This window comes from Juglans regia, chromosome 16, assembly GCF_001411555.2.
Source record: "Juglans regia cultivar Chandler chromosome 16, Walnut 2.0, whole genome shotgun sequence".
In the NCBI taxonomy this organism is placed as follows: Eukaryota; Viridiplantae; Streptophyta; class Magnoliopsida; order Fagales; family Juglandaceae; genus Juglans; species Juglans regia.
The window spans coordinates 24,688,613-24,712,904 of NC_049916.1; the positions used below are offsets into that span (position 1 = coordinate 24,688,613).

At 34.0% G+C, this 24,292-nt stretch overlaps 3 protein-coding genes across 6 annotated transcripts; all 3 read left to right on the plus strand.

Annotated features, from left to right (window-relative positions):
- Positions 1 to 1,155: 1,155 nt before the first annotated feature.
- Positions 1,156 to 5,481, plus strand: LOC109005737. 2 transcript variants are annotated; one of them, XR_001998505.2, is made up of 12 exons: positions 1,156 to 1,320; positions 1,616 to 1,707; positions 1,868 to 1,973; positions 2,222 to 2,320; positions 2,437 to 2,502; positions 2,665 to 2,781; positions 3,273 to 3,347; positions 3,818 to 3,920; positions 4,571 to 4,618; positions 4,758 to 4,879; positions 5,002 to 5,315; positions 5,404 to 5,481. XR_001998505.2 is itself a non-coding variant. In XM_018984783.2 (11 exons), exons 1-11 carry the CDS (start codon positions 1,240 to 1,242, stop codon positions 5,098 to 5,100), a joined length of 1,008 nt encoding a protein of 335 aa, XP_018840328.1. In that variant the 5' UTR covers positions 1,156 to 1,239; the 3' UTR covers positions 5,101 to 5,481. The 2 variants fall into 2 exon arrangements, 1 of the variants encoding a protein (XP_018840328.1); XM_018984783.2 differs by having other exon boundaries at positions 5,002 to 5,481.
- Positions 5,482 to 8,482: 3,001 nt separating this feature from the next.
- LOC109005730 (coatomer subunit alpha-1-like) lies at positions 8,483 to 16,608 on the plus strand. 3 transcript variants are annotated; one of them, XM_018984775.2, is made up of 5 exons: positions 8,483 to 8,751; positions 8,999 to 9,281; positions 11,251 to 11,745; positions 12,099 to 15,156; positions 16,365 to 16,608. In XM_018984775.2, the coding sequence occupies exons 2-4, from the start codon at positions 9,074 to 9,076 to the stop codon at positions 15,053 to 15,055; spliced, it is 3,660 nt and encodes a 1,219-aa protein (XP_018840320.1). In that variant the 5' UTR covers positions 8,483 to 8,751; positions 8,999 to 9,073; the 3' UTR covers positions 15,056 to 15,156; positions 16,365 to 16,608. The 3 variants fall into 3 exon arrangements, with proteins under 3 accessions (XP_018840320.1, XP_018840319.1, XP_018840321.1); XM_018984774.2 differs by having other exon boundaries at positions 8,483 to 8,741; XM_018984776.2 differs by having other exon boundaries at positions 8,483 to 8,741; positions 12,099 to 15,149.
- Positions 16,609 to 18,486: 1,878 nt separating this feature from the next.
- LOC109005739 (nuclear polyadenylated RNA-binding protein 3-like) lies at positions 18,487 to 19,077 on the plus strand. Its single transcript, XM_018984785.2, has one exon. The coding sequence runs from the start codon at positions 18,487 to 18,489 to the stop codon at positions 19,075 to 19,077; it is 591 nt and encodes a 196-aa protein (XP_018840330.1).
- The last annotated feature ends 5,215 nt before the right edge of the window (positions 19,078 to 24,292 follow it).

The window sequence follows — 24,292 nt, forward strand, 5'->3', positions numbered from 1 at the left end:
TGAGGAGAATGTGGTCTCCCTCCAACGCTACACGACAAATAACAGTCCTTGTTACCGATTATATTTATTATTTAGGGTTCCCGTATACAACCCAAAACATTAAATATAGAGATATGCAAGTGGTCGGTCCTCGTCAGATATGGTAAGCAGATTAGAGAGTAACCTTGTACTATTTTGTTCGAGTATTAACAACTTTTCTGTCCGAAAAATTAGGGAAATGCTGAACGTCCCCGAATTCGGAATGTAAAAATTGTCCCAAATGTTGTGTTTTTTTTTATTTAGTGATTAAGGAAGTAATTTTTAATAATATTATGAATTTTTTATTATTTTTTTAAAAATTTATGATGATTAAAAAAATACATGAAATAAAAAAAAATATTTTTTTACCTCTTCGGTGGATTTTCGGGCTACATCTCTCGAAAGATGTAGCACTACTCGAAAAATTATATTCAACACCCCTACACCTCACACTTATTGAGAGAAAAGTTAAAATAAAAGAGTTATTTTGTTTAGCAGGTGTGTGATATAGGAGTGCCGAATAGAATAACTCTTTTTGTTATGTTATATAAAGAATAATTCTATTTGAATGTTTTTACACCATACATCATCTATATGTTATAATTTGATTTGTAAGATCTAGATTTTAAAATATAAAATATGATAATTTTATCACTTTTGAATTATCTTTTATTTAAAAAAATAAAAATATTTAAAATCTGACACTTCTATCACTATGACCCGTGGTAGCACTTGCTTGCCCTCAGTATACAGATTTTTATTTTTATTTTTGTTTTGTGTGAATTTAATAGTTTGATTTATAGCCTCGGCTAACACGTGGATTTACGGGTAATAAATATGTTATTGAAAAAAAAGAAGAAGAAGAAAGATGCCGTGAACGGTCGACTTCACATTTTCTTACGTGCTTACTTCTCTCTCTGAACTCCGCCTTTGCAACAACGTTTTGAAAGTAGTAAACACTACTGCACAATGGACAAGCCCATTTCACTTCTTCTTGGCCCAATAAAAGGGTATTGGGCTGGTTGATTTTGGTCCAATAAGTATGATTGGGCTTTTAGGCCCATGGTTTCTTTGGATTTGGTATCCGTTCATCTCTGCAGATGCAAAGCAAAGAGTGAATACTATTACCAACGAAGATTTGGTTGGAAAACTTGAACGGTCATTACTCTTTCAGTGGCCCCTCTCTCTCGCGCGCGCCACCGCCAGTCCGTACGACTCCAAATGGCTGCATTCTTGGCGACGTCCTCATCCCCGCCGGCCTTTCTTTGCTTCTCCTCCCCTTCTCATTCCCACTTTCGTCAGGTAACTCGTCTTCTTCTTCTTCTTCTTTTCACTCTTTCATATACATTGTAATTCTTGAATTGTTCTTTTATGCTTCCCTAAATTAAAAACCTGTCGTTTCTTTTTTCTCGTTGCCCCATTTCGTCCCTGTCAAAAATATGTAGAATAAAGCTAAGGATAAACTAACGAGTTCTTTGATGTTTAATGGTACCGGTTGGGCGTCAGTTCTCTTTGTTTGATTCTTTTTTTTTTTTCTTAGAACTTTTTGAAGTTGTTTTTTTCCTCTGAATAAATGCCTCACTGCTCTGTGGCCCAGAGTTCATTGCTCCAATGTTGGAAAGTCTCGGTTTTCAAGGTGCGTTGGCTTAGGACGTTTTCTTCCACGACTTCAATGGATTGGAATAGGAGGTAATTTCGGAAGGGGAAAAAGGTGGAATTGTTCACCTGTCTTTGTCTATACTGAAGCTGAAATCATTTGCTCAAGTTTTAGAATTATAGTTTTATAGTATACTTTATCTGACCAATGGAGCTATCGGTAGTAAGATTGTGTTTGCATCTAATAATACAGGAGAAATTTCATCTATGCAGCCAGTCAAGATGCTGAGGAAGCTTTCAAAAAGACTGTTGAAGTGGATAAGCTGATAGATACACTGAGGGATGCAAATCCAAATGAAGTAAGTACATGATTGTTTTCCTGGAAAACTTTAAAGGCTGTGCTATGCTAATTATTTTTCATCATTCCTTTTTTTAAGGTAAAATTTATTTTTGAAATTCACCTCATTTAATTAATTGGACATTTTTATTTGACTATTAAAGGGATAATGAGATTATGTGGCTCTCCATTTACTTGAAACTGGAAATAACTTTTGCTTTGTATCTGTTTCATTAAACTTATTACTGTTGCTTTTTGTTTTGTGAACAGCTTCAGAAGCTTGTTGTTGAAAATGTCCTTGCTTTCAATGAGAGTTTTTGGATACGCCTTGCAGCAAGAACTGATACCTGCAAATCAGAGGATGATAAAGCATGCTTTTTGACTTAGTTAATTCTTATATTTAATGATGTTCTGATGTTTGACTTCTTACTGTACCCTGTTTTTCAGAAGAAACACTCGAGTGTTAATCTCTTCTCTTTTTGCAGAAAGATTACGAGGAATTGGCTATATCTGTGATGAGCATAGTGGATCGCCTTGTTCATAAGACTAAGGTACCTCTCTCTCTTCCCCCTCCACCATCAATGCTTCCTGGACACCCAGTGCCAATAAAATATATATATATATATATATATTATATTGTTACCCCCTCCCTCCCTCCCTCCCCCCAGGTAGTTCTTTCATTGTTTTTCCACCTCTGTATATTTCTCCTGCAGGAAAAAATAGAGTCAGCCACTGACGTTCTCAAGGAGATATTGAAACCTGTGGTTGATGAAGTGGAAGAGGTTACCTGGCCTCCTAGAGACCCTGAGGCCCTCAAATTAATGGAGAAAGTAAGTTCTCGATTTGATTTAAAACTGATTTTCATTATTCTGTTGCTGTGTATATAGGGGAATTTTTTTTTTTAATACCCTTTGCATGGGCTCCTTAAATTATCTTGTCATCTAAGGCAAAAATAAAGTTCTAATTGATCAAGCTTGCAAATCAATGCCCCTTGCTTATACATGCTTTGTCTACTCTGCAACTTGATCTAGATAATTATACTTTGGTTCGGCGTTAACAAATGTGTAGAAAATCGAAAAATAATGCAGAGGTCATGCATAGAATGGTAGAAAGAAAAGAAGAAACCAAGAACTTGGAGATGGTAGCTTCTTCTACCCTGTTGATTAGATAAGGTACTCATAGAAGCAGCTTGGATAGATGTGTTACTGGAAGCACACACGGAGTTGTTAATTTCTTCTTCTCTGCTCATGAAAATTAAGAATGTTATAGTTCTTATTGATTTGTCTATGTGCAATTTATTACTCCCTCTTCTGGTATTTAGGGGATATACCAAAGGGAACAAGAAGGGCAACTAGATGAAGGTTTTCTTGCAGAGGTTAATGCACAGCTACGGCAAGTGAGTCTATCTGGCACTCTTTATTTTGTCTGCTTGAATGAGCTTTTGTTGGCAGAAAATGTGGATTGGATTAATTATACTGGCATTAGATTACATTTTACTCAATCTAAACTGTAATCAGAAACTGTACTTAGCTAGCATGTTTCCAATTAAATGACATTACTAGATATTTGTAGAAAAAAGGTTCATGCTACCTTCTTGCATGCTCTCATGTTTATTATTTAGAGCATCAAACTAGCCATGCAATCTTTCTATATAAGTTCGGAGTTATGCTGCTGCTGCTGCTTTAGTGACAAGCTTTTGAAGTTGGATTTATAATGTTAACGTCATCAGTAATCATACACTAAATATTACATATGGTAATGCTTGGAGCTTTCTGATGTAATGTAAATCTTTCCTTCAACATCACTAAGGACCTCTGTTCATAAATTTTGTGAAAAATGTCAACTAAAAATATATGTCATGTGCAGGCAAAAGAAGATGGAGATAAGCCAGGACTGGAGGCTATGCTGCAAAAGGTTTTGCAACTGTATGCTTCCAGAGTTCTCTCCAAACGTAGTTATGCAAAGAAAGGTATTGGTTGCTTTTAAGTTTTTGTATAACCTCATTACTTGAAGATGTTTCTCTGCAAACAATCTGATATTGTGGACAAAGACTGGGATTAGGTCAAGCTAGATGTTTCCAGGACTGCCTCAACTAAAAAAAAAAAAAGAAAATAGTATGTGCATATGCATTACAGATTAATAAAGACAAAAAGGTACATTATATATTTTTTTTTATAAGTAAACAAAAAGGTAAATTATATAGTTAGAGGAAAAAGGCAAAAAGGCAAAACGTTATTAACATACTTAACATGGATAGAATGATACCATGTTTATCTTTCACACTTGGTTATATACATTTCGTATGCTTAGTTTGATGTGGATTTTGAAATTTATATTTATTATACCCATAAGTATATTGTTCGATCATGTGTTAGAGTTAATTTCTCTGTCACGTTTATTTTTATGACAGCAACTTCTACTTTATCATTAGAGAGAGAGAGAGAGAGCCGTGCCGGGGGGTGGGGGAAGATGTGACTAACTTTGTAACATCTCGGACGTAAAAAAAAATCTTATTACACCTATTCTTGTCCCTTTTTTTAATCATTATGGATAAATTTTAGAGTTTTCTCTTGACCAAAAGTTTATGCTCACCAGTCCCTAGTGGTGTTTCTGGTGCAGGAGAGGAAGTCTTGAAGGCCGAGCAGTTTCTTGAAGCCATAATAGAAGGTGTCTACGATGTACTGTTGTATTTTGCTTCAAAGTATACACTTTGTGACGCTAGTTAATGACTGTATTGGCACGTAGTTCCTGAAGAAGAGAGAGTTATATTGATCTGCTTTACTGATAAGTATGATATGGGTGGCAGCTCCACAGGAAGAATGGAACAAGCTCTTGATAAATGGAATGACAGTTGGCAAAGGGGAGATATCACCAGAGGAGTTTTATGCAGTCATTAAGAAACGAATTGAGCGGACTTTGATCCGAACAGTGAGACACCCCTTTGGCCTTGAATCTCAACCATCGGATAAATTTAGTTCATTTCATCTCTAATTTATCTGATTTTGTTCCTTCTTCGCTATGTGATGATATCCATTTATACTCTCTCTCAGGAGGGCGGTTCTTACCAGCAGCGCATCCTTACAGAGTATTTGAAAGGCATCCAATCAAGAGCGGAGGAGATTGTCCAAGTACTTCAGGGCAAACCATAATAGTAGCCGTCTAGAGTTGAAGCCAATTCAATATGATGGTGCATTACGCAGAAGGCATATAACGGGACCTTAGTCTTTCTCTTGTAAGTTTGAAAATAAAGAAAAAAGAACACCTTCAAGAAGTTGAGAAACTTTGTTCCAATGCGGACATGATGCATGTGCCATTCAAGCACCACTCCTAACATGAGGCAATGAACTTTCCTTACGGCGCCTAGGTATCTCTGTTGAAAATATTATCCATGTACCATTCATAGTTCTCTTCATTTTGATCACTATATGATGATAGGTATACACTTTGTGTAGGAACTGCTCTGCCTCCTGGACCATAATATTTGTGTGTATGTTTGAGCCTTTGTTTATCAACAATGCAAATTAATAATCGCCCCTCGATTTATTACTATCATTTTTATAAAGAAAGTACTTTAGTCACAAAGTGATTATACAAAAATAAATTTACAAACTGATGTGGTTTGCTGGGATACATCAGATTGTAAAGTTATTTTTATTATAAAATAGATTTAACGTATTCTATAAAATTATATCAATTTGTAAATTTTTTGTATAATCTTTTTGTATATATAACAATTTTTTATAACATATTTGACGACATCAGAGTCACCATTTCTCAAAAACAAAAGAACAAAGATAAAGAAAAAGGCCATTGTTTTAATATCGCCAGTTTTAGCTTCTTCATCAAGAACGAGATAAATCTACTCATGCTGTAACTCCCCAAATAATTTTAGGATAACGACAAAAAAAGGGGTTGATTAGCATTTCAGTTTTCCAGACATGATTTTGTGGGAGTGAAAATTTCTTTACATTCATAATGATTTCAAGGAAGTTCTGACTATGCTAATAAAAGAGAGAGAAAGAGAGCTCTGATCATAGTCGTAAATAGTTGGAATAAAGGCTCGCGTGTGGTTTGGATTTTTCTAATTTGGCTCATGATATGTAAATCAGTACTGGTAATATGTTGGGTTTGAATAGTGAGATAAGATGAAATAGTTTTAGATAAAAATTACTTGATGAGAATAAATTACTTGAGCTATATCAAATAAATTACTTGATGAGAATGCCAAATATTTAAACGGAAGAGATTGTTAATATTCTACGTCTACGAGATCTTATGATGCAATCTTTTATATATAAAATGATATACATGCAATCATTTTCTTATCTTTTTATACAATCTTGTTTTAAGTAAGTGATATTTTTATAAAATAATTTATAAATGTAATATTGTTTTATTTAAATATTTTTAATTTAAAATATAATTGTATAAATGATTATACATGTATCATTACTCACTTAAATGAGAGTGAGTTTTGTAAAAGAAAATAATGAGAATTAAAAAAAAGACACACAATAGTATAAACTTAATTGTGTTATGGAAGGATATTAAGTATTAAGATGAGATCGTGGATGCGATGTGGCTACTTAAGGCTTTGACTTAACATCTCGTCTCGTCTAGTGGTAAAGACTCGTGAGTGAAGGCTTTAGGCTCTCTCATTGGTGACAATAGCATATGAAACCATCGGTGTTATGATCTTATTGGATGGATGTTTGAATATGCACTAAGTTCAAAATAAATAAATAAATCACATTTTGAATTTTGGAATTAGAATTATGTGTTATTTTGCAACCCTTACTTAAATATCAATGCTATTATATTGCGTCTTTAAACTATATATAAAAAAAAATGAAACATATTTCAACCATTAATATCTGATCTCTAAGAAAGTGTCACGTTACTATTTTTTAATATATATTAACTATTATAAATAGGTAACAAATTGAGAGTATAAAGTGTGACAAAATTAATGACAGATATCGTATAAGTAGAGGAAAGTATAAAATTAGAACAATTAATTACCACATGTAGTTAGGAAAGTTGAAAACTAAGGAATGCCACTGAATTAATGCAAACTGCAAGGTATGCTTATAAATTCTACCTTACAAATAATGGTTAGAATTTGATGATATAAAGGATGAACTTACCTTTGGGAAAAAAATAAAAATAAAGATGATCATGATCCTATCATGTCTTTTTATGGTTCTTAATTTTTGCAGAATGGTCTGAATTTTCTTATCAAAAGTCTTGCCAATTAATTTTGGTTTGATTAGTCAATAGATAAGTAAATACATTTTTACTTTTGGTCAAGTTTATTCCAAAAAAAAGTAGAAATATTAAGTCTCGTTTGGATTGGAAATTCACATCAATTCATCATTTAAATTTTTCTAAATTTCTACACAAAATATAATAAATAATTAAAAATTTTCAAATCTCAAAATAATAAAATATTAAAAAATAATATTCTAATAATATTTTATTCAACTCATCTCTGAATCCAAGTGGAGAAATCAACAACAAGAATTATAAAACAAATAGTTTTTTTTATTATATTTATATATATATTTCCTTTTGTCAAATTTTATTTATTTTTTGAATTTTTGATTGATTTAAAAGAAAAACCAGTTAGATAGATAACTATTTTGTATTTAGAAAATGTAGAAATTAGAAAAAAAAAACAATAAAATATTTGTTATACAATTCCGTTAAGGGTGATGCCACAGTACCCACAGAAGCTTCTACTGCTGTTTTCCACGGAACGGTGTAATTTTATTTTTTTCAAACATTTTCTAAATCCCTTTAAATAATTTTAAAAATGAAAAATCATAAAATTATTAAAAGGAAAAAACTTCCTTAATAGTAAAAAATAAAAATTCGATACAAAATACGTGTACAAAAATTTACTCTATCATTTATCTTCCATTAAAATGGTTGTAATTTTTTATTTTTACAATAAAATGGTTGTAAATTAGTATTTTAACTAGTATTAATAGTCAAAGGCATATGACTTGATGATATAACACTCAAATCTCTAAAATAAAGTTATTGGATTGGACCCTTCTCTAACTCAAAAAAAAAAAAAAAAAAAATTAATATTTTGAATAATACTAAGATGCATATTAAATGTACACTTCAAATATGTAACTGATTGTAAATAATTGTTTTAGAAAAATATTCTAACCACAAAGAGATAACATAAAAATAATATCACAAATTGATGTTTGATGTGGTTCGTCAAATTATAAAATTATTTTTATTGTCAAATAAATTTAACAGATCAAATAAAATTACGTCAAATTATAAAATTATTTTTTATATAATTTCTTTATAAATATAACTGTCCTCATTTTTTTTATTGTAAGCAGTTTTTAAACATACTTAATTATTAAAAAAATAATATAAATTCGCTTATAGTCATTTTTTAATTATTAACACATTTAATGGCCGGTTGATAGTATCGTACTATCATTTTCCTAATATTTTCAGATTTTCCTTCGAAACCTTGTTAAATCGATAAATTCTGTCTTTTCCTTTCTGCCTTTTGGTCGATGCAAAATTACAGACTCCGCGAAGAGACTGAAATAGCATCGGTTCTTCTCTCCCTCCACCCCCTCTCACCTCCCGATCTACCTCTCCGGTTTTCTCTCTAAAATCTTATCTATCTTAATTCTCTCTATGTATATGCGTTTAGCCATACTATCAATCCGGTAGCGTCGGTGATTGTGGATACCGCTCTGCTTGATCCTTTCCCCTAAGGATCAGATCTAAGTTCACAGTGATCAGATCTGAGGTGAAATTTTGTATGTTTATTCGCCTATTTATTCAAATCTATTTTTATATTGAAATGATGAATTAGCTTTCTGTATGGTTGCTGAGAAATTTTGGGACAGATCAGGAAGATTTGGAATCTTACGGCTTAAATTCAGTTCCTAAGATTTCGTTCTTTTCCTTCGGTTGATTGGCAACTACACAGACTGTGCTATAATTATGTAAACTTCCTATTGACTTTGAACCTCATATTCGTTTTGATCCGGCGTCGACGTTTAGCGCTGGGGAGTGTGCATTTCCTAGGGAACTATTGGAGTTTTGATGCGATTCGACCGTGTACGTTGATTGAAGAAGATGTTGACGAAGTTCGAGACGAAGAGTAATAGAGTAAAGGGACTGAGTTTCCACTGCAAGAGGCCATGGATTCTCGCGAGTCTCCACAGCGGCGTGATCCAGCTATGGGACTACCGGATGGGGACTCTGATCGATAGGTTCGACGAGCATGACGGGCCTGTTCGTGGCGTCCATTTCCACAAATCTCAGCCCCTGTTCGTTTCTGGAGGTACCGTTGTAGTTGCCTTTGGCTTATATTTGTTACAATCGCGAATCTCATTGCCATCCTAGTAAATATTGATTGATTGGTAGATTAAGATTGTAATTATCAAGTGTAAGTCGTACAGTTGGAAATGTGTTCCTTCGGTTGGTTATTGTTGAATTTGTGTAGATCTAGGCTAGTATGTACTGCTAGGGGACCAAGAAAATTGCTTAAATGATCATTGAATCTAGACATTTGGGCTTGAAGATTTTGAATGAAGGGAATTGGATCGTAAATATCTAGCTGAAACTGCTTATGAAGTTGTAGGGAAAAAAATCAATGAATCAACAATATGAGGTATTATCAATTATAAAAAGAAAATCAACGAAAGAATTCCAAATAAGACTTTCTTCTTGGCCATTGACTGGCCTCACAACATGTTCCACGTGTGCTCCGGCTTTATTTCCCTTGCTCATTTGGGTAATTAATTTCCGAAATTTCCACTCGGTACCATATTTTATTGAAGAACGTCATTTTCATGTATAGACATAAGGGCTTCACAAGTTTACTGCCTTATGGAGTTGCTTTTTAATGGAAAAAGTCTATTATGTCCCAGTCTAGTAAGCATATTATATACAAACCTTATACCATAAAAAAATGTCTAAAAATAATTTATGTAGCTGCATTAAATTTTGTCCATGATTTTCCTTGTCCAAGAATCAATATAATATTTTTGTAAATATTTGTTTACGTGACAGAAGATTTAAACAAAAAAACCTATCGCCACAATGTGATCGATAACAAGAATTCATCAATGAGCTCCAACTCAAATGATTCTTCCACTCCCATTCTCTGAGGGGATTGAGAGAGTTCTTGGGTCGAGGCCCAAGACCCTCTATGCATGTCTACCTGAAAAAAATTAATGCTTCTATTTTATTTATTTAACTTGGTCCCTTTTGACAATATAGCTAGAGCCTTGTATGATTTTCTTTTTACAATAGCACTCTTTTTAAAAAGCTTTGCCATCTTGGATTTGTAATATGTAACGTGTTCATCAAACTTGAACATTCTATTATCAAAGTCCTTTCAAGTTAGCCTTATCAATTACTTGCCACTTAACTATGTGGCGAAGAATTTCTATATGACTATTACATATTTTGTAGTCAACATTCAATTTGTTGAGGAATATCCGAAACCTTTTGATCACATAACTATAACATGGCTAAATCAAAATATTCACAACAATATTTAGTTTGTGGCTCATGTTGATGAGTAAGTCAACTATCCATGCTTTAGAAGTGTACATGGGCTATGCAAATGTAGAGGAAGGTAGTTAATTTAATTTAAATGGATAAATTCTTTCATTTTTGAAACTTACAAAAAATCTTGAAAACTTTATCTGCGATGGGACCCAAAAAAGGAAAGCACCCCATCTATTGTGGGATGGGGGTAATTCACATATTCTTAGAACTCCAAATTGTTCGCAAATATCTGTCCCCCTATTCTAATATCCGAATGAAACTTATTTTATATGCGCATCAAGTTTTTCTATGGTAGAAAACATTTACTTGGGACAAACAATACAGTTGCATTAGGGTATTGAAATCATCTAAAAGAAAGTTTCATATCTTTTCTGAGTAACCAAACAGGGTGTATGCAATTTTTTGAAGACATATATGGTCCAATGGTGACTGAAGTGTTTTTATTACATTGACCCAATGCTTTATTGCCCGACAGTTTGAACTTACTTTACTATCTATATGCTTAAACTATTACTTATAGTTCAGAACCCTTCAGATCTGAATGAAATTTTGGATTTAATGTTGATTTGAGTCTTTGGTTGACTTAGTAAACAATTTTGGTAGCTCAGAAAAGAATGACAAACAATGTAGTTAGTTTCCAATGCTGTACATCCTATTATTAAAGTTACTTCCAAGTGTATCTGATGCAGTACACGCACTGATAAAATTGTTGGTTTTTTTTAACAAATTTTCAGGGGATGATTACAAGATTAAAGTTTGGAACTACAAGTTGCACAGGTGTCTTTTTACTCTTCTTGGACACCTAGATTATATTCGTACAGTGCAGTTTCACCATGAGTACCCGTGGATTGTGAGTGCCAGTGATGATCAGACTATTCGTATTTGGAATTGGCAGTCCCGCACTTGTATATCAGTGTTGACTGGACACAATCACTATGTTATGTGTGCCTCATTCCATCCCAAAGAAGACCTTGTTGTGTCAGCCTCCTTAGATCAGACTGTTCGTGTCTGGGATATTGGCGCCCTCAGAAAGAAGACGGTATCCCCTGCAGATGACATCTTACGGCTGAGTCAGATGAACACAGATCTTTTTGGTGGTGTTGATGCTGTTGTTAAGTATGTATTGGAGGGTCATGACCGTGGGGTCAACTGGGCAGCATTTCATTCCACCCTGCCTCTGATTGTGTCAGGAGCTGACGACCGCCAAGTGAAATTATGGCGGATGAATGGTAATTTCTACCTTCCTTTGCCACACACACACTTTCTTTGTTTATTCTTGGAATTGAATGTGTTATACATTCCTAGATCGCATAAAATTGTCAGATTGCTATTCCATTAAAGCAGCACGGTATTATGAGTTTAGATGAGTCACAAGAACTTTCTTTTTCTCCTGTGTTTGAACTGTATGTTAGATGGTCTGCAATTGGGACAACCTTTTCTCCACTTCTATTTGGTGACTTAAAATGTAATGCTTCATGTCCAAGAAAAGGAAACTCCTAAACGATCCTATCTTCTTGATACCATATGGTCCATATAATTACATCATATAAAATTTTTAAGATAACTTTCATTTTGTTTTCAGATTCGAAAGCTTGGGAAGTGGACACATTGAGAGGGCACATGAATAATGTTTCATGTGTCATGTTCCATGCCAAACAGGACATAATTGTATCCAACTCAGAAGACAAAAGTATACGTGTGTGGGATGTAACAAAGAGAACTGGCGTTCAAACATTCCGTCGGGAGCACGATCGATTCTGGATTCTTGCATCTCACCCTGAGATGAATCTGCTGGCAGCGGGTCATGACAGTGGTATGATCGTCTTCAAGTTGGAAAGAGAGCGGCCTGCCTTCGCTGTGAGTGGTGATTCTCTGTTCTATATCAAAGACCGTTTTTTGCGATTCTATGAGTTTTCAACTCAACGAGACACACAAGTGATTCCAATTCGACGGCCTGGTTCCACTAGCTTGAACCAGAGTCCGAGGACTCTTTCTTACAGTCCAACTGAAAATGCCGTTCTTATCTGCTCAGATGTTGATGGCGGATCTTATGAGTTGTATTTCATACCCAAAGATAGCATCAGTAGGGGTGATAGTGTGCAAGATGCAAAGAAAGGCATTGGAGGATCAGCTGTCTTTGTGGCTCGGAATAGGTTTGCCGTGCTTGACAAGAGCAACAATCAAGTCTTAGTCAAGAATCTGAAAAATGAGGTGGTTAAAAAAAGTGGCCTCCCAATATCTGCAGATGCAGTATTTTATGCTGGAACGGGCAACTTGCTGTGTAGGGCTGAGGATAGAGTAGTTATATTTGATCTCCAACAGAGGATTGTTCTTGGTGATCTTCAAACCCCTTTCATCAAGTATGTTGTTTGGTCTCATGACATGGAGAGTGTTGCTCTACTTAGCAAGCATGCCATTATCATTGCTAGCAAGAAGCTTGTCCACCAGTGCACTCTTCACGAGACAATCCGTGTAAAGAGTGGTGCCTGGGATGATAATGGTGTTTTCATTTACACGACTTTAAATCACATTAAATACTGTCTGCCTAATGGGGATAGTGGGATAATCAGAACTCTTGATGTCCCAATATACGTTACAAAGGTTTCTGGGAATACCATCTTTTGCTTGGATCGCGATGGAAAAAACAGGTCTATAGTTATTGATGCAACTGAATATATTTTCAAGCTTTCTCTTTTGAAGAAGAGATATGACCATGTTATGAGCATGATAAGGAACTCACAGCTTTGTGGGGAAGCTATGATTGCATATCTGCAACAGAAGGGTTTCCCTGATGTAGCTCTCCATTTTGTGAAAGACGAGAGAACTAGGTTCAATTTAGCTATTGAGAGTGGGAACATACAGATTGCAGTTGCGTCAGCTACAGCTATTGATGAGAAAGACTACTGGTATAGATTGGGGGTGGAGGCTCTCCGCCAGGGCAATGCAGGTATTGTGGAATATGCCTACCAAAGGACCAAAAATTTTGAGAGATTGTCTTTTCTTTATCTAGTAACTGGTAATAATGAAAAGTTGTCCAAGATGCTGAAAATTGCTGAAGTTAAGAATGATGTCATGGGTCAATTTCATAATGCTCTATACTTGGGTGATGTCCGTGAACGTGTTAAGATCCTGGAGAGTGTTGGGCACTTGCCGCTTGCTTACATTACGGCTTCGGCACATGGGCTACAGGATGTTGCTGAACGTCTAGAAGCTAAGTTGGGTGATAATATTCCTTCTTTGCCGGAAGGGAAAACTACCTCCCTCCTGATTCCCCCTGCCCCCATTATGTGCAGTGGTGATTGGCCTCTTCTGAGAGTGATGAAAGGCATATTTGAAGGCGGACTGGATAATGTTGGTAGGGGAACTGCAGATGAAGAGGATGAGGCCGCTGATGGTGATTGGGGGGGTGAGGAGCTGGACATGGTTGATGTTGATGTCTTGCAGAATGGGGATGTTACTGCAATTTTGGAGGATGGAGAGGTTGCTGAAGAGAATGAGGAAGAGGGAGGATGGGACCTTGAGGATTTGGAGCTCCCCCCTGAAGTAGACACTCCAAAGGCATCTGTCAATGCCCGCTCTTCGGTTTTTGTGGCCCCGACTCCTGGCATGCCTGTAAGCCAGATTTGGACCCAGAGGTCGTCGCTGGCTGCTGAACATGCAGCTGCTGGCAATTTTGATACGGCAATGCGGTTACTGACCAGGCAACTTGGAATAAGAAACTTTGCTCCATTGAGACCCATGTTTCTTGATCTTCACACTGGCAGCCATTCCTATATACGTGCATTTTCATCTGCTCCAGTGATATCACTGGCAGTTGAACGAGGATGGAGTGAGTCTGCAAGTCCAAATGTGAGGGGTCCGCCAGCACTCGTGTTCAATTTCTCTCAGTTGGAAGAGAAGCTTAAGGCAGGTTACAAGGCCACAACGGCTGGAAAATTCAACGAGGCTCTTCGGCTCTTTATTAGCATTCTACATACCATTCCTCTTATTGTTGTCGAGTCAAGGAGGGAAGTCGATGAAGTCAAGGAGTTGATCATTATAGTGAAAGAGTATGTTTTGGGTATGCAAATGGAGCTTAAGAGGAGAGAAATTAGGGACAATCCAGTACGTGAGCAAGAGCTTGCAGCTTATTTCACTCACTGCAACCTTCAATTGCCTCACTCAAGGCTTGCCTTGCTTAATGCAATGACTGTTTGTTACAAGGCAAGGAATCTTGCAACGGCAGCTAACTTTGCCAGGCGGCTTCTAGAGACCAACCCCACCATTGAGAACCAAGCAAAGAGAGCCAGGCAGGTGCTGCAGGCTGCAGAGAGAAATATGACAGATGCTGCTCAGTTGAACTACGATTTTAGAAACCCATTTGTGATTTGTGGAGCTACGTATGTGCCAATTTACCGAGGACAAAAGGATGTCTCTTGCCCATTCTGTAGTTCTCGGTTTGTGCCAGGCCAGGAAGGGCAGCTCTGTACCGTCTGTGATCTTGCAGTTGTTGGGGCAGATGCTTCTGGGTTGCTCTGTTCCCCTTCTCAGATTCGATGATCTTTTTGCTAGACCAGGAACATTTTGCAATATTTTTTTTTCACAATCCTTTTAGCCAGCACAAGCGACCATGTTGATTGATTCATATCTGCAGGTAAAAGGTAAGAACCACTGAAATAGTTTTAGTTGTCAATGAATTGTTTTTGCTCTCTTCTTATCCTGTCTTTCTTGTTTCCCCTCTCCTTCACTTAGTTAATTATGGTTTTCATGCTGGAAAAAAGTATAATTTTTTATATTGACTGTTGTTATTAATATTATGAGACATCCCTGGACCAGAATAGTCAAGGGCCTTTGTTACATTAGATGATGGTCATGGGCAGGATGATTTCTAGGTCAATGGATAGCAGGGAAAATATTATTGTGCCTGTTTAAGTAGCTCTCTCTCTCTTGCCCTTCCTCTCCCTCTTTCTTCTTCTTCTTTTTTTTTTTTTTTTTTTTTTTTTTTTTCCGGATAAACCGTGGTGCAAGGAGAACGATCTTTGGCAAAACTGTACTCCCTTTGAACTTTGCTGTTTCTTTTGTCCAAATTTTTAGATTCCATACTTCCAAGAACAGAATTAATCTTTTAAGCTATCCATTTGAGGTGGCAATCTTTTAGAAATGTTTTGTAGCATTGGTGCCTGTGACATGATTGATATTGATGTTGATTTCCCTCTTTCTAATGCCTAGTGTTTGCTAAGTGTATTCCATGTATACTTCCCTGCGTACTTGGGCTATGTCTATTGTTTTCTATTAATAAAATCGTATTCTTATAAGAAAATATATATATATATATATTTGATGAATGGATGCTGGCTGTTAGAATAGATGTTACCATGCTGGGGCAGATGAAGGAGTTTGGTCTGAGATAATCTAGTTGTTGTGTGTAAAATTAGCAAGAGGCAGTTATCTCCAATAGTACGTTTTTGTTAGTATTGTTCGTGTGAATGGTTGGGATTTGATATTCCCCCTCCACTTTGGTGTACCCGAAAGCCAATGTGCTGAGAAGTGATCTGCTTTTGGATAGACATGTATTGGTTTGATATTCTATGAAAATATAAAAAGAAAAAAGAATCTCATCTCCACCTACTCTTCTTCCCGTTATTTGGCTCGTAGAAACAAATTATTTTGAGTTAGTTCTGATTCAAGGCTGATGAACGGGGCTCCAGAATCCGAAGCCTTGTTTTTGTGTTTGTTGCTTATACAAGTGATATGCGGAGATAGTATTTTGATCTTTTTAATTCCCGTTGATTGGAGCTGTCTCATAGTCTTTTTAATGTTTCCTCTCATTAGTTGCTGGCCTTATTTGTTTTGTCGGTCTTTGGTGCAGTTCATATTTTAGCTGATTCAATTGTCCACAAGGCATGGGATCACGCGTCTGCTGGCTAAAGGTAAAAGTTTGGAGTATGAAATAATTTTTCCTTACGGTGTTATGATTTACAGTTATCTTCCTAGGTCATCTATTTCTGGATTTGTATTCTCTAGTTTTAAAGAAAATCTAGTTTGAACGGGTTGTAAGAATACTGTAAGCAGTTGATGATTTTGTGTAAGAATGGGATGTCTTTTTTTCTCAATTGATCCTCCCTCCACCTGCTATTCTTGGTCTCATTTATATGTCCCATAACCTTGCAAAATAAATTTAGAAAACGAAAAGAAAAAAAAAATGTTGATTGTTTTTAGACAAATATCTGTAAACATTTCCTATACCTATAGGAAAGGAAAAACACTGAGCTATCTAAACTACGGATAGGGAAGAAGAGGTGTGAGGAAAATGGGAAGAGAAGTTGATGTAGACATAGACATTGGAAACGTATCTAATCAAGGAAATTGATTAGCATAAAAATTCAAAGTTCAAACAATTCTTTCCCAAAACAAGCATTCAATTCTTCAAATCTCAGAAACAAAAGAAAAAAAAGGGATTTAAATTAATGGGTTAACTCATTAAAAAAAAAAAAAAAAGAAGAGTTTTTTCTATGTAACCATCATAAAACGTCTAAACTAAAGGAAATGTATTGAGGAAGAAAAAGAAAAGAAATGTAATATATATGAATTATAAAGGGCTCTTAGTTGCAAGACTTGTAGCGAAAGACCACCAATAGCACCCAGATAGCGTCCGAATGTTCATGAAATGTACTGCATCAACTTTTTCCAATTCATGATGGGAATCAACCAACCATCAAGCTTAGCCAGCCAGTGTTGATCTTTCTTTACTTCTTTTCCTTTCTTCCCTTTTTCGTTTCTGTTTCCTCTCTCTCTCTCTCTCTTCCTACGTCTCCCTTAAGTTATCAATTGTTTTCTCAGAGCCAAGCTCTGGCAAAGTTGGGTTTGCCAACCGTCCTACTTTACACTATACCTGGACATTTAAGTCTAAAATATTTTATTTTATTTTATTTTATCATTATAATTTTTTTAAATTTTTACATAAAATAAAATAAATAATTTTACTTTTTAAAATTTTAAAAAAATAATAATATTAAAAAATAATATTCTAACAATATTTTTTTAATTTTTAATTTTTATTTAAAATTATCGTATTTCATATTTGAATCCAAACCAACCCTAACTCTTTGGCTAAATTATGATCATCAATCACCATTCTTCACATCCTAAAACCATGGCAACTTTATGTGTAAAAGAAGAAGAAAAAACATAAAAAAAGCATGCCATTGCAAATTATTATGAAAAGATTCGACACGTGAAGAACTAAAGGGAAAATCCCACAAAAAGAGGGAGAGGTAGAGTTTATTTGTTGCCCCAAACATAACATTTAAATACTTCACACTTAAGCGTGGAATTCAAAAATCAACCATTTAACAGAGAAAAAAAAGTCATAAAGTACATGTGCTCTTTAAATTAACAGAGATAAAGATATCAAAACCATGTGGAATGCACAAATATATAAGGCTTTATTCAATGTGGTATAAGAAAATCATCCAAAAATTAAATATCATATATTTTATTAAAAAAATATGTTCTGAATCAATGCGTAAAACATATTTAATAAAATATTTATATAAATAATTTAATTTAAAAAATTAAATTCAACCAATCAAATGTTAGCAATAAAACGTTATTTGTGAAAAAATTTATTTACAATCCGAGCAATATTTAGGAACTGTAGCATTGCTCATAAATCTTTCATTCTAGTTCATTAGTATTAAAAAAAGGAAAGAATAAAAAAAGTGATGCAACCTGTACTACCGCTGCAGAAGTACTCGTGGCGCTTCACCATTGGTGGACAACACGTACAATCGCATTCTGAGGCAACGACACATCATGAATAACTTGCACAACAAGTCTGAAGCGAACCGATTACTTACTATAAAACGGAGCCTTGGAAAACCGAAAAGAGGGAAAGGAAAAAAGAAAAACCATTTGACCCCGACGAAAATAAAAAAGGAAACAGAGAAAACCGAAAAAACCAACCAAACAAAATAGTTGGACAAGTGCAAATGGCGAAGAACTCCGGGGCATCTTCAGCATCGTCATCATCCATGGAATACCTCCTGATGGAAGATCTTGGTTTCATCCAAGTCGAAGAACAGGGCCTGTCTCACTGGGAGTTCGTCAACGCCTCTGACGCCGAGTCTGAACGAGAAGAACTAGAAGAGGAAACAGAAGAAGCTAAAGAAAATCACATCGTAGATGGGATCGATTCATTGGGATCTGAAATCTCCACGCCTATTTGCTTAAGGGTTGAGCAAATAGAAACACATGTTGATGATGTCGATGTGGATAGGAAATGCGATGGTGGGTATTACAGTTTTGGTCGTGGGTATGACGGTGATTCTGGGTATGTCGAGGAACAATTTGAAGATGAGGACGAAGAAAACGATGATGATCATGATGGGGATGATGAGTATGGCTTGGACGACGAGCTCGTGCCTTGGAATGTGAGCAACAAGATCGGGAGGCAGAGGATGAGGAAATTGGGGAAAAGGGAGTTTCCTAAGATGTACAGCTCCAAGAGGTCGCCGTACCTGTTTGTGAGGCCTGGCTGTGTGCGTGGCAAGTATGGCCTGGGCTTGAAGCACAATTTCTGAGTGGGGTAATATGAAAATTGTGGGCAAAAGAAAGCGATTCAAGAGTTGGTGATTCTTCTAGGTTTGGTTTCCAAGTGTAACTATTTTTCTCTGGGGTAAGTAGCTTGTTAATTTTAGGGTCTGGACTCTGGCACTTGTCTTAGTTTCTCTGGTTGCTATGTAAATGGCTTATTATATTTCGTCTTCTATGAATATCTTTAACTTTTAGTGGAAAACGTGATTGCGTATATAAATAATGGATATCTAAATGTTGTCGTTGCTGTTGGAGTTGGAATGTTCTTGCAAATTCGAGATATTTTTAGGGGAAACGGTAATGGGAAGTAGGAAGACTTGAAGGATCGGAAGGGTGAAGTGAAGCCCATATTTGATCATGTTGAGAGTTGCTGCTTGGCTTGGCGCACTTGCTTTTGCCTTACTGTGGAAAGAGAGATGCCTGAAGAAGTGGGTAATCCGTTGCGGAGGATATGTTTGGTGTATGCCTCAGGGAGGGGCCACTGAAAGGCATCCATTCTTGGATACACAGATGACAATGTTTACTCCAATGATTTTGTTGGTGACTCGAGGTCAAGCATATTTGATGCAAAGGAAAGGGATTGGGCTCGGTGCGCTGTTTTTGGATTTCACTGTTGCCATTTTTTTGCGCTTGGTCGAGAAGAGTTCATCATCATGATAATTATGACTTGATTATATAAGTTCATCATCATGGGAGTCATTTCATGACTTGGTTTAAAATAATAATGAACTCAGTACCTTAACACAAATTATATATATATATATGTATGTATATCTTGAAAGAGGGTAATTGGGTTGTATTTTTTCAAACAAGTACATGGAATCAACATTTCTTTTTTCCAGAAACTCAAAAGCTTGTAGAAATCTTGATACATCGGCTAGAAAATTTGATGGGCTTTTATACAAATGATCGAGCTGTGGATTAGACTCGGACTCTTGCTGGAAACATCAATACCTTGGCCCCCAACAACAAATCTGCCATGCAACCCCACCTCAGCTGCACCATAATGCATTCTATGCCATCACTGTTGCCACTACCACCTTCCACAGTCATTCTATACCCACTTGATTACTTGATTAGGACCTCTGCCATTAAGTCCTTGACGACAGCACCACGAAAAGCCATCCATGATCTCTCATTCGAGCTGCCCCCCTCTCTCCCCCTTTACCGGGTGTGCAATTTAGCCATTGATTGTTCCACTTTCTCTGGAAAAAGCTTTAAGATTGTTTAAGTTACTGAATCATTCGGGATTGTGTCGGTTCTATAGCTCGTACTGAGCATGAGGCTGTAGGCCCATCAACTTTCTCTAGTTCTACTTGGAAAATTAACGTGTCCCAGCTATGAAACAGTTAAATATAAATAATTAAATTCATGTCATGTCAGCAGTGTACTCTTTATTTTAGCTTTGTAAGAAAATAATTCAATATTAAACTATCTTATACGTCAAATTCTATTATGTAATTGGTATAGAAGTTGTGTATTTCACACCAAATTTCAAATTAATACAAAGGACTCTGTTAACATACATGATAGTTGCTTGTGTTTCATGCTCACGTGAAGACAAAATGAACGACCTATCACATGAAAAGTAATAGAATGAAAATATCTATTATTTCCAACACATTTAAGTGCCATTTGGACTTTCTGGTTGTTTTATTTGGCCAAAATGTCATGACAGGGTACGGTCTGAAGCCAAGACATATCCCGCCGGGTAAGGGTGGGGGCAGAGAAGTATGAGTGTTGGGTTTTGCCACCTACCCCCTCCATGCCCACATGCTGGAATTCACTGTCGGATGGCTTTTGAATTCTCTTCGTATCGAAGTTTTATATTTTAAAGTAACGCTAGTAACAACTTTTAAATAGATAAATTCATATAATTCTTTTCTAGAAAGTAAAGTTTCCTAATAAAAATTAATATTTTTTATACTTTTTTTTTAAGTGACATCTATTTTTTTATAAGGACTTACCTATTTAGAATTTACACAAATTATTTCTTTTTATATGAAGAATGTTTTGAGAGAGTTTTAGAACTGTTTATGAATAGTTTAGTTCTCATACATACCATTACCAGATGACCCGAAGGAAGGACAGACAACAACATAGAGAAAACAACGTAAAAGACTTCAGTATTTTTTTTATTGGTTCTGGTTTTTGTTTGGGTCCTGCTAGTTTGTTGTTCAGCTCGTATTGTTACAGCATTAGTATTGTATTATGCATTATGTATATACATATGTATCTAATATGACCTTAAATTAAACTGTATTAAATTATGTATATCCAAAAATTTACATAATTATGAATAATATTTTTATAAATTTAAAGATGTGCTGTTTACTTCTCAAATCTTATTTTACTACTTTTTCTCTCTCCTCCCCCCTCTCTCTTGATACCAACAGAAACAAATCATCTTTCAAAACATTTCTTTCTCTTTACTCTTTCTTGACACCAACCAAAATAAATATAAAAGAAAAAAATAATTTTACAAATAATAAATTATTATTAGGATCAAATATATAAAATTTAATGTGAGAGTTTTTTTTTATATATAAAATCAATCTTTAAAATATGTGATTTTACATATGCATGTAAAAAAACTAATGCTAATGCTCTTAAGCCTTATGGCTAATTTATTCTTGTTTTGTTTAGAGGATTGAAAATGGTATAGCTAAAGTCAAAGAAAAAATTTGACTAAGGTCCAGTTTGGCTATATAATTAAGATGAGATATTTTAAATAATAATAAAAATTTTTGAATTAAAATGAGATAAAATAATTTGTAAAATAACTAGATGGTTTGCCTAAAAGCTTTTCCATTCAAGTGTAACGGCACATTGGACAAGGTAACTACAAGCAAAAATAATAATATAATATTTATTTTTTAATTGAAATATTCTTTAATATTATAATATTATCTTTTCCAATACACGCATAAAAATGTCCAATCCAATTTTTATAAGACTATATCTGAACTAATTATCGTGAGGTCAGTGAAATTTCTTGCAAAAATTTGGACACAATATAGCCATTTGTAAAAAATCAGAACTTAAAATATTTGTTAGTGGAATAAAATATTTGTGGTGAAAATGGCTCTATGTGTGGGATTAAAAGTGTATGTGGTCCGGTTTGGTCTAGTTTTAGATAAATTTTAGGATCAAATCGGTATACATTAATTTTAAATTTTCAATAATCAATACTGCATCAGTTATCCTCCTAAATCGATACTTCTGACTTTACCAGTTTCGATCTAGTTCGATCTAGTTTTCTAATTTTTAATAAATATTAAATCTTTAATCTCTTATACTTATATATATTAATATATATAAATATTAAGAATATGCTAATACTATTAGTATATAGTAAACATGTTGATATAATACTATTATTATATGTTAGTCGTAACATAATAATTAATATACTAATATATTTATAAAAAAAAATATGTTGAGAATTTATTAAGTCATAAAATGTAATTAATATATATTTTATATTTAAAACATATAATCAAATAAATATTTATGTTTAAGATTAAATTTTTATGTTATAAATTATAATATAATATAATATTATATATAATTATAAATTATAAAAAATATTATATATAATATTAAAAATTAATTAAAAATATATAAATATGCGAATTGTAATCTTAGAAAATATAAAATGGAGACGATTTTTAAAATAAAGGAATCCGTCCACCAATTTACCGATTCCCTGTTTTATTTTTACAGTCCCCTGGAATTGAGGAAAGCTACGCACGTAGGAAAAAAAAAAGTGGTTTACCGAATTCCTTTTTATTTTGAATATTTCTATTACTACAATAAAACATCTGTATTATTGATCTAGAGCTTTCTTATTTTGAATTTGTACCGTAATAAAGAGTAATAAAATATTTGTTATGGGTATGAATAATATTTATTTATTATTATAATTTTTTAAAATTTCAATACAAAATATAATAAATAATTTAATTTTTTTAAATCTTAAAATAATAATAATAATAAATAATAATATTTTAATAATCTTTTATCATCTCAACTCAACTCAATTCAATATCTAAACGCATTCTGAAAAGGTCGAAATGTAATGTATTAAAAAAATGACGTGAAAAAATATTTAAAAATGTTATTTTTGTTTTCTTACATCATTTTTTGATATTTTTAAATATTTTAAAAAAATTACAATATTATTAAATAATATTTTCTTAATCACTACATAACTTGCATTTACTGTAGCTCTTTATTGGTTTGGCTAGTCTAAAAATGCCAGTGTTCTTAAACATTTAAAAAAACATACAAATGTGATAACTTATTTTTAAATATTTAAAAAAATAAAAAATAAAAAATAAAATGTAAAATGCATGGTCAAATAGTATTGATTCATTTGTAAAATAATTCAAACAAATTAAAAGTATATTTACGCATCAAGAAACTATCATTTTCTGGCCTTTTCCTTTTATTTTTGGTATCAGTGACTTTACCAATGATGTGGTTTGACACTATTGGAAGGAAAAAGTTGCATTAATGGGCATTATTAATCAAAGAGGGGGTTGGAGAAGACTAGAGTGTAGATCCAAAACCCACCACAAAGACTGGTCTTCGACACTTCCGTATATGTGAGAGCTGTCAGACTGAGTGAGACCCTGCGTCACAACACAAGACCTGTTCATATAAATAGAACCTGCCACTCCCCCTCTTTTGGCCACAGTATCCGTTCGCTATCTTTAAAAAGAGCATTCTAATTTCTTTTATTTTTTATTTTTTTTAAATTTGATTTTTTTTAAAATAATTAAAATTTTCTATTCATCATCTATATATTATATATTTGATTAAAAAAATAATAATAAAAAATATATATAATGTATAAGACTCATGAATATAATTTTTCTCTTAAAAATAGAAATAAATACACAACATTTTTTCATTATACTCTTTAAAATATATCTTAAAAATAATATCACTTAATAAAACAACCTCATTTTAAACTATAATTATGATATATATTGTAAAAAATATTGTATGAATATCCGTGAATATTCATTATATTCACTATTAATAATTATTCATTAAAATTTCTTTATAGACCAGCCGTTTATATTCAAAATAATCTCAAATGTTCAAACATTTTATTTTTATTTTCGTAATTAATAAAAATCAAAATGATTTTCTTAAAATTAGAAAACAATATTCTTCTCTATTTCTTTTAAA